The following is a 17,152-nucleotide window of genomic DNA, read 5'->3' on the forward strand; positions in this document are numbered from 1 at the left end:
GCCTTTACGTTACGGTTCGACGCTTTCCACAACTGCCTTTGGATCTTCTTTATACAATATACAAAGTTTCATTTTTACATGACTGTCTTTTGTGTCAGTGTAACCATTGGGGATGTAAAAACAATCCTCAACGCCAGGGTACTAGTCCCAGGTGTTAATTATCCTAGAATAGAAGCCTACAATTACAATAAAATACTAATAAGTCCATTGGTCAGGATAATTGTAGGAAATTAATAGATGTATTAATAGATAGTTTATACTGTTACATAAAAGTTATAATATAAATTATGTAATATTAAACTATCATAATAGATCTACAGGTTATAAGAGTATACTGGTTAGTCTGCCTGACCAGGTTCCAGGGATTACTGGCCAACCGTCCCGCTCCTTGCCATACCTACAAGTGCGAGTACAAGGGATTGAGGTGTGTCAGGGCATGTGGCTGCGCATGCGCCTTCGAGGATTCTCGAGATGCATGCACAGTTACATGTGTTTGCGGGTCCGTAGCTAAATCCCATGTTACTTTCTAGACAAATCAAATTAGAGTAAATAAACACGAGGTATTATAAAACCTAACATAAGTGTGCGCGTGTCGTGTTTGTATTTGTCATCTGACACGTGCACGTTTTTTGTTTTGTTTTTGTATAAAATTGAAAGTTTGGAAGTTAAGGCTATTTTTTTTACGAATTCAAAGGTTTTTAAAATACAAAATCATCAAATTTACCTAACAAAGCGGCGTTGTCGTCAGCTAAAACACCCGCGGTGTATCCATGTTTGTGACGTAGCTGTGACGTAGCTGTAGCTGACGTAGGTTCTATCCCTTGTGTTTGATGCTCAAACATTTTACTCTCTCTATCAGGTGACATCAACATGCACACATGGACAGGCTAGGCCCGGATTATGTATTGAGAAATACATAAGGTACAAATGCATGTGTATACAGTCTTCATAAGTCCTTAATTTTGACGTCCAATATTTCAACGTATATACAATTTTCAGTATATATGTCACTCGGTATTTTCGTTGCAGCACCCTTGGCCGGAGTGGTCATTAACATGATAAGCTGTCGAGCTTGCATCATCTGTGGCGCTTTTCTTAACCTGGTGGGATTTGGAGTGTCCAGTTTGGTCAGCAACATATACGTTCTGTATCTTACGTATGGTGTCATAGCGGGTAAGTTTGGTCCGTATGAACGGCAGGAAGGGACGAGAATGGTCCGTAGTGTTAACTGCTCACAATTTTACGTCATTTAGATTTGAAGTTACAGTAACTTATTGTACTCTAGTGTGTTTCATTATAATTTGATAACGATAGAAAATAGATATAGTATGATGTATGTACTACACTGCTTTACCACAGACTGGTGGGGCGGTAACGTTAACAGAAGTTTGGTTATCGGAACATTTAATTGTTACAGGTACCGGCCAGGCATTCGGATACACGGGCTCTTTCGTAGTAGTTGGTTTTTACTTCAGAAAGCAGCGGAGTTTAGCTACTGGAGTAGTGGTTGCGGGATTTGCCGCTGGTATGGTAGTATTTCCATTCCTCACTCAGACCCTGGTAGCTGAGTACGGCCTGCAAGGTGCATTCCTCCTTCTGTCAGCGGTTGGCTTCCAAACATGTGTGTTTGGTGCGATTGTCGCCCCTGGCCGTACGGAGCGGGCGTTGTACTCCGAGGCCAAAAGACGGCGGCAAATAAGCAAAACGTCAGTGTGTAAACGATTATATGATGATTTAAGGATACTGAATAAAATGTCATATCTTATTTTTTGTGTAAGTATATTTTTATGGTGTAAATCGCTTTCCATCGTCACAATGTTTGTGACGGATTATTATCACACAACCGGATCCAGTATGGTGGAGGCTGCATTTCTGACGTCACTTATTGGAATCGGAAGTATAATATCACGTGTTCTGGTTGGAATTGCCGCGGTTGATGGCGGAGTTGACCGGAAGTTGTTATACTTTGGATCATACGGAGTAATCGGTGTGTTTACCTTGACCTTACCATTCTATGGCACGAGCTACTGGGGTAAGGCCTGTTTCTCGTCTCTGTTTGGTCTTTATACCGGAGGATCATGGACACTGCTTAGTCCCATCACCGTGGAACTAGTCGGACTAGAAAATCTGGCCAGTGGATTTTCTATCGAGATGGTTGCTGCTGGCCTCGGACTCTTGACCGGCCCGATCGTAGGCGGTGAGTAATGTAATGTTAGGTAACCTTCGATTGAACAAATACCAGATATGAGTACCATCGACTGGATCAATTGTTGTGAGTATGGGCTCTTGATTATAATGTTACGTATTCTCTTATTGGTCCAATATTGTGGTTTTGATATGTTTGGTTTTCATCTTTTTAGGAAAAAACCTCTGAAGAGGTCTATAACCTTATATCACATTTCTGTTCAATCATGCTCAACCAGTTTGTTCAAATAAATTTGATCTTCGTCCAGTTTAAAGATCACAAAGCCACATCTATAATAGAAAAAAAAACAACACCTGAAAGGTTCCTTTAAACAGTTTCTTCATTTCGGGATGAAATATATCTGTTTCAACATTTTAACAGTTTGCAACTGAAGATTTGTTATGAGAGAGTTTAGTCTGGAGTGGAACACGTTAAGTCTCCATTTGATTTCAGTCTTTTGTTTGGAATAAGTTTCTAATGCAGCATAAGCCACAGTAAAACTTGTCAAATAAACAGAATTGTCTGTAAAAAAATATTCACACTTACAATGTATTTCATCCAGAGTAGTTGTTTATGATTAAAAAGCTATTAATCTTTAACATTTTTTTCTGCAAGCCTTTGCATCTAAATACATTAAGTACTTTGACTTGCTCTTTCTTTTCCCTCTCTGTTATTTAAATCAATAAGTTTTGCAATTAGTTATAGAAGTATTTCGCTCGTAAAATGTGCACTTATCATCGTCCAAAACCTGTTAATAAACGCATGAACACTTGTCAATTCTACACGTGCATACTCTTTAAGTCATGCCTCGGGCAATCCAAAGTACATATTATGTAGGAGCCTAGAAATTAGTCAAACAATCATACACAATGTATATTGACTATAGCCCCTCCTTTTACAGGCTACCTTATTAATGGAGGGACGGGATTTACTTATGTATTCGCATACGCAGGTAAGTTTATTGATAGTTATTAATAAGGCGTCCTATATCACGTGATACTCTACGGTATTGTTTACATACATGTGTATTAGTTTGTGTGTTTCAATAGGCCTTTGACTCATAGTTGATTACACTGCTAAGACAAACAACACTTTTCACTCCTGTCATAGTGAAAAGGGTTGGGGAAGCCCTTAGGCACTCCATCATATGTTTTGAACTATTCAATACCGTCGTTTGGATAGAAAACATACATATCGGAATGCGTTCTTGTTCGAAAAAAAATTATTAAAAGCCCTCCCCCCCCCCCCCCGCCCCCCCCCCCCCCCCCAATCACGTTTAATGATAATGATTAATTCCGATCGTTGGAGGAAAGGGCATTTTTATTAACGACACTAAAATTTAGGAAGAAATAGCGATTAAAACAAAATCACAAATAAAATTCATCTTATTTTCTCGGTGTGTTTTGATCAGAAGTTATTAAATCCACCAGGTATATCTATATATCCACCAGGTATATCTATAAAGATTGATATCCACCAGGTATATCTATATATCCACCAGGTATATCTATAAATATTGATATCCACCAGGTATATCTATAAATATTGATATCCACCAGGTATATCTATATATATCCACCAGGTATATCTATATATCCACCAGGTATATCTATATATCCATCAGGTATATCTATAAATATTGATATCCACCAGGTATATCTATATATCCACCAGGTATATATAAATATTGATATCCACCAGGTATATCTATATATCCACCAGGTATATCTATAAATATTGATATCCACCAGGTATATCTATATAATCCACCGTATTCTATAATTTGATATCCACTAGGTATATCTATATATCACAGGAATTATAAATATTGATATCCACCGGTAATCTTAATCCAGTAATAAATCCACGGTAATCTATTAATTATATCCAGAACATATATACACAGGTATATATAACACAGATATTATTTCATAGTATCTATAATATGATATCCCAGGTAATCTTTATTACACAGGTATTCTTAATATAATCACTATATCTTATCCACAGGTATTTAAATCACAGTTATATATATCCACCAGGTATATCTATATACACAGGTATATCTATAAATATGATATCACCAGGATATAATTATATCCACCAGGTATACTATATATCCACCAGGTATATCTATAAATTCTAACACAGTATTTTAATATTGAATCACAGGTATAATCTATTAAAATGATATCACAGTAATCATATATCCACCAGGTATCATTATCCAGGTATATTATACAATATTATATCACAGGTTATCTAAATATGATATCCACAGGTATATCTATATATCCCAGGTATATCTAATATCCATCAGGTATATCATAAATATTGATATCCACCAGGAATATCTAATAATATTATATCCACAGTATATATATTATATCCACCAGGTATATTTATATACACCAGGTATATCTTAACAGATTATTAGATATCCACAGGTATATCTATATCCACAGTATATCTATAAATATTGATATCCCCAGGTATATATATATCACAGGTATATCTATATATCACCAGGTATATCATATATCCCTCTATATACCATATACAATTGATATCACCAGGTATCTATAAATATATATCCACCAGGTATATCTATATATCACAGGTTATTATATATCCACAGGTATATCTATAAATTATATCCACCAGGTATATCTATTATCCACCAGGTATATTAAATTGATATCCACAGGTATATCTATATATCCACCAGTATATCATAAATTTGATTCACCAGGTATATCTATAAATATTGATATCCACCAGGTATATCTATAAATATTGATATCCACCAGGTATATCTATATATCCATCAGGTATATCTATAAATATTGATATCCACCAGGAATATCTATAAATATTGATATCCACCAGGTATATCTATATATCCACCAGGTATATCTATATATCCACCAGGTATATCTATATATCCACCAGGTATATCTATAAATATTGATATCCACCAGGTATATCTATATATCCACCAGGTATATCTATAAATATTGATATCCACCAGGTATATCTATATATCCACCAGGTATATCTATATATCCACCAGGTATATCTATATATCCATCAGGTATATCTATAAATATTGATATCCACCAGGTATATCTATAAATATTGATATCCACCAGGTATATCTATAAATATTGATATCCACCAGGTATATCTATATATCCACCAGGTATATCTATATATCCATCAGGTATATCTATATATCCACCAGGTATATCTATATATCCACCAGGTATATCTATATATCCACATTTATTGATATCCACAGGTATATCTATAATATATATCCACCAGGTATATCTATATATACTATATTATAATCCACCAGGTATATCTATAAATATTGATATCCACCAGGTATATCTATATATCCACAGGTATATCTATATACAGTATATTATATCCACCAGGTATATCTATAAAGTATTGATATACCACCAGGTAATATTATAAGTATTCATATCCACCAGGTAATCATAATATTATATCCACCAGGTATATCTATATATCCACCAGGTATATCTATTTATCCACCAGGTATATCTATAAATATTGATATCCACCAGGTATATCTATATATCCACCAGGTATATCTATATATCCACCAGGTATAATATATCTATAAATATTTATATCCACCAGGTATATCTATAAATATTGATATCCACCAGGTATATCTATAAATATTGATATCCACCAGGTATATCTATATATCCACCAGGTATATCTATATATCCACCTGGTATATCTATAAATATTGATATCCACCAGGAATATCTATATATCCACCAGGTATATCTATAAATATTGATATCCACCAGGTATATCTATAAATATTGATATCCACCAGGTATATCTATAAATATTGATATCCACCAGGTATATCAATATATCCACCAGGTATATCTATAAATATTGATATCCACCAGGTATATCTATATATCCATCAGGTATATCTATAAATATTGATATCCACCAGGTATATCTATAAATATTGATATCCACCAGGAATATCTATATATGCACCAGGTATATCTATATATCCACCAGGTATATCTATTTATCCACCAGGTATATCTATAAATATTGATATCCACCAGGTATATCTATATATCCACCAGGTATATCTATATATCCATCAGGTATATCTATATATCCACCAGGTATATCTATAAATATTGATACCCACCAGGTATATCTATAAATATTGATATCCACCAGGTATATCTATATATTATGATCACGTATATATTATCCACCAGGTATATATCATAATATATCCACCAGGTATTCTATATATCCACCAGGTATATCTATAATGATTGATATCCACAGGTATATCTATAATATAACCAGGTATGATATCCACCAGGTATATCTATATATCAACCAGGTATATCTATTTATCCACCAGGTATATCTATAAATATTTATATCCACCAGGTATATCTATAATGATTGATATCCACCAGGTATATCTATATATCCACCAGGTGTATCTATATATCCAACAGGTATATCTATATATCCACCAGGTATATATATTTATCCACCAGGTATATCTATAAATATTGATATCCACCAGGTATATCTATATATCCACCAGGTATATCTATATATCCACCAGGTATATATATATCCACCAGGTATATCTATATATCCACCAGGTATATCTATAAATATTGATATCCACCAGGTATATCTATATATCCACCAGGTATATCTATATATCCACCAGGTATATCTATAAATATTGATATCCACCAGGAATATCTATAATGATTGATATTCACCAGGAATATCTATAAATATTGTTATCCACCAGGTATATCTATATATCCACCAGGTATATCTATATATCCACCAGGTATATCTATAAATATTAATATCCACCAGGTATATCTATAAATATTGATATCCACCAGGTATATCTATAAATATTGATATCCACCAGGTATATCTATAAATATTGATATCCACCAGGTATATCTATAAATATTAATAACCACCAGGAATATCTATAATGATTGATATTCACCAGGAATATCTATAAATATTGTTATCCACCAGGTATATCTATATATCCACCAGGTGTATCTATAAATATTGATATCCACCAGGTATATCTATATATCCACCAGGTATATCTATAAATATTGATATCCACCAGGTATATCTATATATCCACCAGGTATATCTATAAATATTGATATCCACCAGGTAATCTATATCACGTATCTATATCCACCAGGATATTAAATTAATCCACCAGGTATATCTATAATATATCCACCAGGGTATTCTATAAATTTCACCAGATATCTATATATCCACCAGGTCTATATCGAAATACTATCTCATAATCCACCAGGTAATATCTATAAATATTGATATCCACCAGGTATATCTATATATCCACCAGGTGTATCTATATATCCACCTGGTAAATCAATAAACATTGATATCCACCAGGTATATCTATATATCCACCAGGTATATCTATAAATATTGATATCCACCAGGTATATCTATATATCCCAGTATCTAATATCCACCAGGATATCTATATATCCACCAGGTATATTATTATCACCAGGTATATCTATAAATATTGTTATCCACCAGGTATATCTATATATCCACCAGGTATATCTATAAATATTAATATCCACCAGGTATATCTATAAATATTGATATCCACCAGGTATATCTATAAATATTGTTATCCACCAGGTATATCTATAAATATTAATAACCACCAGGAATATCTATAATGATTGATATTCACCAGGAATATCTATAAATATTGTTATCCACCAGGTATATCTATATATCCACCAGGTATATCTATATATCCACCAGGTATATCTATAAATATTGATATCCACCAGGTATATCTATATATCCACCAGGTGTATCTATATATCCACCAGGTATATCTATATATCCATCAGGTTTATCTATAAATATTGATATCCACCAGGAATATCTATAAAGATTAATATCCACCAGGTATATCTATATATCCACCAGGTGTATCTATAAATATTGATATCACCAGGTATATCTATATATCCACCAGGTAAATCTATACATATTGATATCCACCAGGTATATCTATATATCCACCAGGTGTATCTATATATCCACCTGGTAAATCTATAAATATTGATATCCACCAGGTATATCTATATATCCACCAGGTGTATCTATATATCCACCAGGTATATCTATATATCCATCAGGTATATCTATATATCCATCAGGTATATCTATAAATATTGATATCCACCAGGTATATCTATATATCCACCAGGTATATCTATAAATATTGATATCCACCAGGTATATCTATATATCCACCAGGTATATCTATAAATATTGATATCCACCAGGAATATCTATAAATATTGATATCCACCAGGTATATCTATAAATATTGATATCCACCAGGAATATCTATAAATATTAATATCCACCAGGTATATCTATATATCCACCAGGTGTATCTATATATCCACCAGGTATATCTATATATCCATCAGGTATATCTATAAATATTGATATCCACCAGGAATATCTATAAAGATTAATATCCACCAGGTATATCTGTAAATATTGATATCCACCAGGTATATCTATTAATATTGATATCCACCAGGTATATCTATAAAGATTAATATCCACCAGGTATATCTATAAATATTGATATCCACCAGGTATATAGAGGTTACACAACGAGCGATTGTTGGATATGGAATTTATTTCACACGAGTAAGTTATTTTTTAAAAGTTACAAAAGACACGAGCTTTAGCGAGTGTTTTTTGCAACTTTTAAAAAATAACTTACGAGTGTGAAATACATTCCATATCCAACAATTTCGAGTCGTGTGACCTGTTTCTACCACAATAATATCGGCTTGAATCAAAGGGAAACGTGGTCAAGTATAATTTCGCGTATACAAATAAAGTGTACCGTTGACGTCCGGGACCCGGTGATGTGACGTCATTAGATTATTGATGACGTCATTAACAATTACAGCTTGGGTCAAAGTTCACCGTGTTAGCCAATCAAAATGCGTACAGAGTTTATACCACGTGTGGTATAAACAGATTGTTAATCAACAGTTGTAATGATTAACTGATGGTCTGAGAGTTGAATAACACAGGGTATTGTGGTAGAAATCTATTTCTAGGTATATCTATAAATATTGATATCCACAGGTATATCTATATATCCACCAGGAATATATGTAATGATTGATATTCACCAGGTATATCTATAATGGTACGTTTTTGTTTATTCCCAGGCATGATGCATTTTCTGGCTTTTTTCTCTGGATTGTTGATGTCATTGTTCACACAACAGGACCTGGACACCAGAACTAAACCAGAACATAAACCAATGTGTATTTCAGAGAAGGTAGAGGACGTCGTCGTTTTATACGAGACACAACCAGAGCAAAAGTCATTCCTCATTTTACCGACGGAGGACTGAAGGATTGGACGATCTACACCCTCCCTAAAATTCACCTGCACGACCCCGATTCCAGATCTATCCCATAATCACTTCCGAAAATTAAACATTTTTATCAAAATTCAATCTGGGAAATAAAGTCTGATGAGTTGCAGTAATTAACCTTTGTTATCTCGAGAAGGAAGATCCTGGTCAGTTTGAAATTATAATGTCTCAATAATTAATATATAATATATAGTATTTCTGCAACTTGATATTTAAAGAGCATCTTTGTAACTTGATATATTAAACGAGTATTGATTTGTGTGTTATATTGATGTGTGCGTTATATTGATGTATGTATCATACTGATGTGTGTAATACTGATGTGTATTATATTGGTGTGTGTATGCATGTGAGCAGTATTGTGATGTGTAAACGAGAACGTTACTGGAGTAAGACTGATATCATTTGATTTCTAATTTACATACCAAAGTGGTGTCGTATAAACAGGGTCTCATTTTTCTTTTGATACATTATTTGCTATTATTAATATTTTGAAAACGTGAAAAGTTGTTTAATATTTTCACTCTGCCAAGCATGAATGACAAATTCCATCCTTATTGTATTGTTGTATATTATTGGTAAATTGTTTACTTGAATTGTTACAATATCGTTGATATTATTTTCGTTTAGCAATATAACAACGATAAAGAAAAGAAAGGGTGATAAAAATGTATACATGTATATAAAGTATGTTACAGTATATCTCTCTCTATATATATATATATATATTACATTATATTACATTGAATTTCCTGTCGTAGTTCTACTGTGATGAATACTTATAATATATGTACAATTCGCATTCATGTATATATATTTACATTTACACTGCAGCCCCACTATATAACTTTACCAAGCTCACTTGAAGGTTACGAGTCCATACCTTCCAAAACTTTATTATGACGTCATTATTATAGTGACGTCATAATTGTAACGTCGGCGATAACGAAAGATGGCTGTTGAAAAGGCTGTTCCGTCTTTGACGATAATAATTTGTTCATTCATCGTAGAAGCAAAATTCCTGGATATAGTCTTTAAAAATCATTGTCAAATGTGAATATAAGCATTGAACTACTTTCAGTCGGAAGCTATGGGCTGATGAATGTCACCTGGACAAAGGCAAATTCAACATGAAGCGCTAGCGCGCTTCATTAAATTTTTTGCCTTTGTCCATTTTGCATTCATCAGTCCATAACTTCTAACTGAAAGCAGTTCAATGCTTAAATATATATATACGAGTGATGAATGATATGCTGCGAGCCTCCCATTGAATGAGATATTCAAGGATGTTCTTTTTAAAGTTCTACTATTCTCTTATTATATAGGGTCGTGTACCGAAGGACTGGTCTCATTTGGTTAGTTTATATCGACAAGGTAGCACTCTAAAGTAAACGAAACAAGCGGCTTTTGCCAAACAGACCGAATCGTTGAAAGAGCAGTGATCCAATATTTGCATAAAGCGGTTTAAAACATAAGGGTATCCATATGGTAGCAACACGTGGGACAGATGCTTCAGTGAAAAGGTGGGTGGCGGAGCCTTGAAGATGACCCCGGTCCTGGAAGGCACAGAAATATATGTAGCCAGTAGAGTTGGCATTCCACAGGAAAGAGTACATCCATTCTGACCGAGGATCTTTCAATGATTTCGGAAAGCTCTCGGCCCGATGGGTACCAAGACTTCTGACAGTTGATCAGAAGCACACCAGGCGCACATTATCGCGTGCTAATCTGAACCTTTTTGAGGAATATCCTGCTAACTTTCGCCAGAGATTTGTCACTATGGATGAAACATGGGTCCATCATTTTACCCAGGAGGCCAAACAACAATCGAAACAATGGAACCACCCTGGCTCTCCCCTGCCAAAGATGGCAAAGACTGTTCCATCGGCTGGGAAGGCTATGGCCTCGGTTTTCTGGGATGCAGATAGTATTCTGTTGAAAGATTATCTCCAAAAGGGACAAACAATCAATGACACATACTATGCTTCACTTCTGAGGCGGTAACGGGGAAATATTAAACTTAAGCGCCACGGAAAGCTCACTAAAGTTGTGTTATTCCATCAGGACAATGCTCCTGTTCACAAGTCTGTCATTACCATGGTTGTCTCTCACGATTGTGGCTTTAATTTAATTGAGCACCCGCCTTATTCACATGAACTCGTTCCATCAGACTTTCATCAATTTCCAAAACTGAAAACAGCTATTCAGGTACCCACTTTCAGTCCGATGATGGCCTCATACATGGCATTGAGGCCACCGTTGGCAAAAGTGTTTAGATACTGAAGGGGATTATGTTGAAAATTAATTCATTGTGTCCGGCAAAATTCAAATCCTTCAATATGAGGCTCACAACATATCAATCAGCCCTCGGCGATCCAGGTATTCATATGATCTATAAGAGGACTTCCATTCTGTCAATATATCGGGCTGACCATCACTGCGCCATTGAAACGTTCTTTAAGAACGTGGATGGTGCAGTGGTATAAGCTGCGGGTATTTATGGCTAGGCGATTGGGTGCCGTAGATCGTGAGTTCGAGGCCCGGTCAGGGCACGAGTCATAAAGTTGTTTTTCTTCGTCAGTTGTATTGCTATATTATATATCTACAGTGTAATTACTAGCACAATGTATCATATGCACTATGTGTTGTTGATCCGAAGGAAAAGAATTGAATTTCCTGTCGTAGTTTAACTGTGATGAATGTAAACCTTACACATATATATATATATATATATAGTACATTGTGTATCTAATACTGAGGAGCAGATCCATGTGTTTACACGTCCTTTGTTTAACATAGAGAAGGCGATACAGTGTGTGTGTAACTTGATATTTATAAGTATTTTTACATTGTAGTAATTAAATCCAAAGCTATGTATTAATATGAATGTCACGTATCCACACAATTTCTCTATATTTCATAATCCAGAAATGAACATGGAAACATATAATTTCAGTAAATGGTTTTTTTTTTCCTTGAAATGATTTTGATAACATTTTTATGTATGAAAATGGTACAAAATAACACGTATGATTATTTTGGTAGCCCCATCTTTTCACACCATCTATACTATTGAGAAATACTTTTGTAGAACTGAATTACCGAAACCAAAATTCGCAACTACTAGTCTAAAAATGGCGGACAATTCGGTATTATTCTTTTTTTTTCATATCGTCTCTTATTTTAAAGAATAATTTTGACAACAAAGTAAAATCAAATACTAAAACTAAAATATCAGGAAAATGATGTTTCTGCAGTTGTGCCAAGTTAATTTTCATGTGGGGATTGTTATCTCCCTGCGGCACGTAGCACCACTACTCCACATACTGATACTCTGTTGATTTTTTTTTTTTATTTTTGCAATTGATGTATTCTGGGGTTGTTGTTTTTTCAGGTTCAACATATTTTTTTTTCTGTAGATGGTTTTAAGTGAGGTAAATCCTACTAGATCATGTATATAAAATCTAGGCGGAGAAAAGTGACGGCAATTAGTTACATAGCTGCATTAGATATCTCGGAAAAAGTACTTAACAAATTGTTGTATTTGATGACATGGCGTTAGCGAACTCATTTTTGCCTTCCAAGTATTTAGTAGTTAAATGTAATAGTAGTGGAATCAAACAAGTTTCTATTGTAAACCAACTGTTTTGTATTAACTGGACACACACCAGAGTGCTTTATCATTGTATTGTTATATATGTATGCCCCTTGTGCCTTTTGTGCTCAGAGACCAGACATCCATTATTACTTCTATATAATTTTTAAGTGTTGAACTCTGCAATCATAAAATTATCAATATTTAACTGTTGAAGTTGAAATAAACACTTGTTATTCCTGTACTACACGTGTTGTTATTTTAATACACTCTTAATGGACCATTGACTTGTACCATACCGAAACACATCTAATAGACCGTTAACTTGTACATACCGAACACTTCTAATAGACAGTTAACTTGTACATACCGAACACTTCTAATAGACAATTAACTTGTACATACCGATCACTTCTAATAGACAGTTAACTTGTACATACCGAACACTTCTAGTAGACAATTAACTTGTTACATACCGAACACTTCTAATAGACAATTAACTTGTACCATACCGAACACTTCTAATAGACAGTTAACTTGTACCATACCGAACACTTCTAATAGACAGTTAACTTGTACATACCGAACACTTCTAATAGACAATTAACTTGTTACATACCGATCACTTCTAATAGACAGTTAAATTGTACATACCGAACACTTCTAGTAGACAATTAACTTGTTACATACCGAACACTTCTAATAGACAATTAACTTGTTACATACCGAACACTTCTAATAGACAATTAACTTGTACCATACCGAACACTTCTAATAGACCGTTAACTTATACCATACCGAACACTTCTAATAGACAATTAACTTGTTACATACCGATCACTTCTAATAGACAATTAACGTGTACCATACCGAACACTTCTAATAGACAGTTAACTTGTACATACCAAACACTTCTAATAGACAGTTAACTTGTACATACCGAACACTTCTAATAGACAATTAACTTGTTACATACCGAACTCTTCTAATAGACAATTAACTTGTTACATACCGAACACTTCTAATAGACAGTTAACTTGTACCATACTGAACACTTCTAATAGACAATTAACTTGTACATACCGAACACTTCAAATAGACAATTAACTTGTACCATACCGAACACTTCTAATAGACAGTTAACTTGTACCATACCGAACACTTCTAATAGACCGTTAACTTGTACCATACCGAACACTTCTAATAGACAATTAACTTGTTACATACCGAACACTTCTAATAGACAATTAACTTGTACCATACCGAACACTTCTAATAGACAGTTAACTTGTACCATACCGAACACTTCTAATAGACAGTTAACTTGTTACATACCGAACACTTCTAATAGACAATTAACTTGTACCATACCGAACACTTCTAATAGACAGTTAACTTGTACCATACCGAACACTTCTAATAGACAGTTAACTTGTACATACCGAACACTTCTAATAGACAGTTAACTTGTACATACCGAACACTTCTAATAGACCGTTAACTTGTACCATACCGAACTCTTCTAATAGACAGTTAACTTATACCATACCGAACACTTCTAATAGACAATTAACTTGTTACATACCGATCACTTCTAATAGACAATTAACGTGTACCATACCGAACACTTCTAATAGACAGTTAACTTGTACCATACCGAACACTTCTAATAGACAATTAACTTGTACCATACCGAACACTTCTAATAGACAGTTAACTTGTACCATACCGAACACTTCTAATAGACAGTTAACTTGTACCATACCGAACACTTCTAATAGACAGTTAACTTGTACCATACCGAACACTTCTAATAGACAATTAACTTGTACCATACCGAACACTTCTAATAGACAGTTAACTTGTACCATACCGAACACTTCTAATAGACAATTAACTTGTACCATACCGAACACTTCTAATAGACAGTTAACTTGTACCATACCGAACACTTCTAATAGACAATTAACTTGTACCATACCGAACACTTCTAATAGACAGTTAACTTGTACCATACCGAACACTTCTAATAGACCATTAACTTGTACCATACCGAACACTTCTAATAGACAATTAACTTGTACCATACCGAACACTTCTAATAGACAATTAACTTGTACCATACCGAACACTTCTAATAGACAGTTAACTTGTACCATACCGAACACTTCTAATAGACAATTAACTTGTACCATACCGAACACTTCTAATAGACAGTTAACTTGTACCATACCGAACACTTCTAATAGACAATTAACTTGTACATACCGAACACTTCTAATAGACAGTTAACTTGTTACATACCGAACACTTCTAATAGACCATTAACTTGTACCATACCGAACACTTCTAATAGACAATTAACTTGTACCATACCGAACACTTCTAATAGACAATTAACTTGTTACATACCGAACACTTCTAATAGACCATTAACTTGTACCATACCGAACACTTCTAATAGACAATTAACTTGTACCATACCGAACACGTCTTATAGACAATTAACTTGTACCATACCGAACACTTCTAATAGACCATTAACTTGTACCATACCGAACACGTCTTATAGACAATTAACTTGTACCATACCGAACACTTCTAATAGACCATTAACTTGTACCATACCGAACACTTCTAATAGACAATTAACTTGTACCATACCGAACACTTCTAATAGACAATTAACTTGTACATACCGAACACTTCTAATAGACAGTTAACTTGTTACATACCGAACACTTCTAATAGACAATTAACTTGTACCATACCGAACACTTCTAATAGACCGTTAACTTGTACCATACTGAACACTTCTAATAGACAATTAACTTGTACCATACCGAGCACTTCTAATAGACCGTTAACTTGTACCATACTGAACACTTCTAATAGACAATTAACTTGTTACATACCGAACACTTCTAATAGACAGTTAACTTGTACCATACCGAACACTTCTAATAGACAGTTAACTTGTACCATACCGAACACTTCTAATAAACAGTTAACTTGTACATACCGAACACTTCTAATAGACAATTAACTTGTACCATACCGAACACTTCTAATAGACAGTTAACTTGTACCATACCGAACACTTCTAATAGACCATTAACTTGTACCATACCGAACACTTCTAATAAACAATTAACTTGTACCATACCGAACACTTCTAATAGACAGTTAACTTGTACCATACCGAACACTTCTAATAGACAGTTAACTTGTACCATACCGAACACTTCTAATAGACAATTAACTTGTACCATACCGAACACTTCTAATAGACAGTTAACTTGTACATACCGAACACTTCTAATAGACAGTTAACTTGTACCATACCGAACACTTCTAATAGACAGTTAACTTGTACCATACCGAACACTTCTAATAGACCATTAACTTGTACCATACCGAACACTTCTAATAGACAGTTAACTTGTACATACCGAACACTTCTAATAGACAATTAACTTGTACATACCGAACACTTCTAATAGACAGTTAACTTGTACATACCGAACAATTCTAATAGACAGTTAACTTGTACCATACCGAACACTTCTAATAGACAATTAACTTGTACATACCGAACACTTCTAATAGACAATTAACTTGTACCATACCGAACACTTCTAATAGACAATTAACTTGTACATACCGAACACTTCTAATAGACAGTTAACTTGTTACATACCGATCACTTCTAATAGACAATTAACTTGTACCATACCGAACACTTCTAATAGACAGTTAACTTGTACCATACCGAACACTTCTAATAGACAATTAACTTGTACTATACCGAACACTT

At 34.1% G+C, this 17,152-nt stretch overlaps 1 protein-coding gene across 4 annotated transcripts in view; it reads left to right on the forward strand.

Moving 5' to 3' along the window:
* Positions 1-10,479, forward strand: part of LOC117342597 (monocarboxylate transporter 12-like) — a 36,413-nt gene extending 25,934 nt beyond the window's left edge. For all 4 annotated transcript variants that reach the window (XM_033904795.1, XM_033904793.1, XM_033904792.1 and 1 more), the window contains exons 3-6: positions 1,030-1,173; positions 1,418-2,197; positions 3,087-3,137; positions 9,529-10,479. In XM_033904795.1, the coding sequence (XP_033760686.1) occupies positions 1,030-1,173; positions 1,418-2,197; positions 3,087-3,137; positions 9,529-9,716 (1,163 nt within the window). In that variant the 3' untranslated portion in view covers positions 9,717-10,479. The remainder of the gene's footprint in view (positions 1-1,029; positions 1,174-1,417; positions 2,198-3,086; positions 3,138-9,528) is intronic.
* Positions 10,480-17,152: the final 6,673 nt, after the last annotated feature.

This window comes from Pecten maximus, chromosome 14 (assembly GCF_902652985.1).
Source record: "Pecten maximus chromosome 14, xPecMax1.1, whole genome shotgun sequence".
In the NCBI taxonomy this organism is placed as follows: domain Eukaryota; kingdom Metazoa; phylum Mollusca; class Bivalvia; order Pectinida; family Pectinidae; genus Pecten; species Pecten maximus.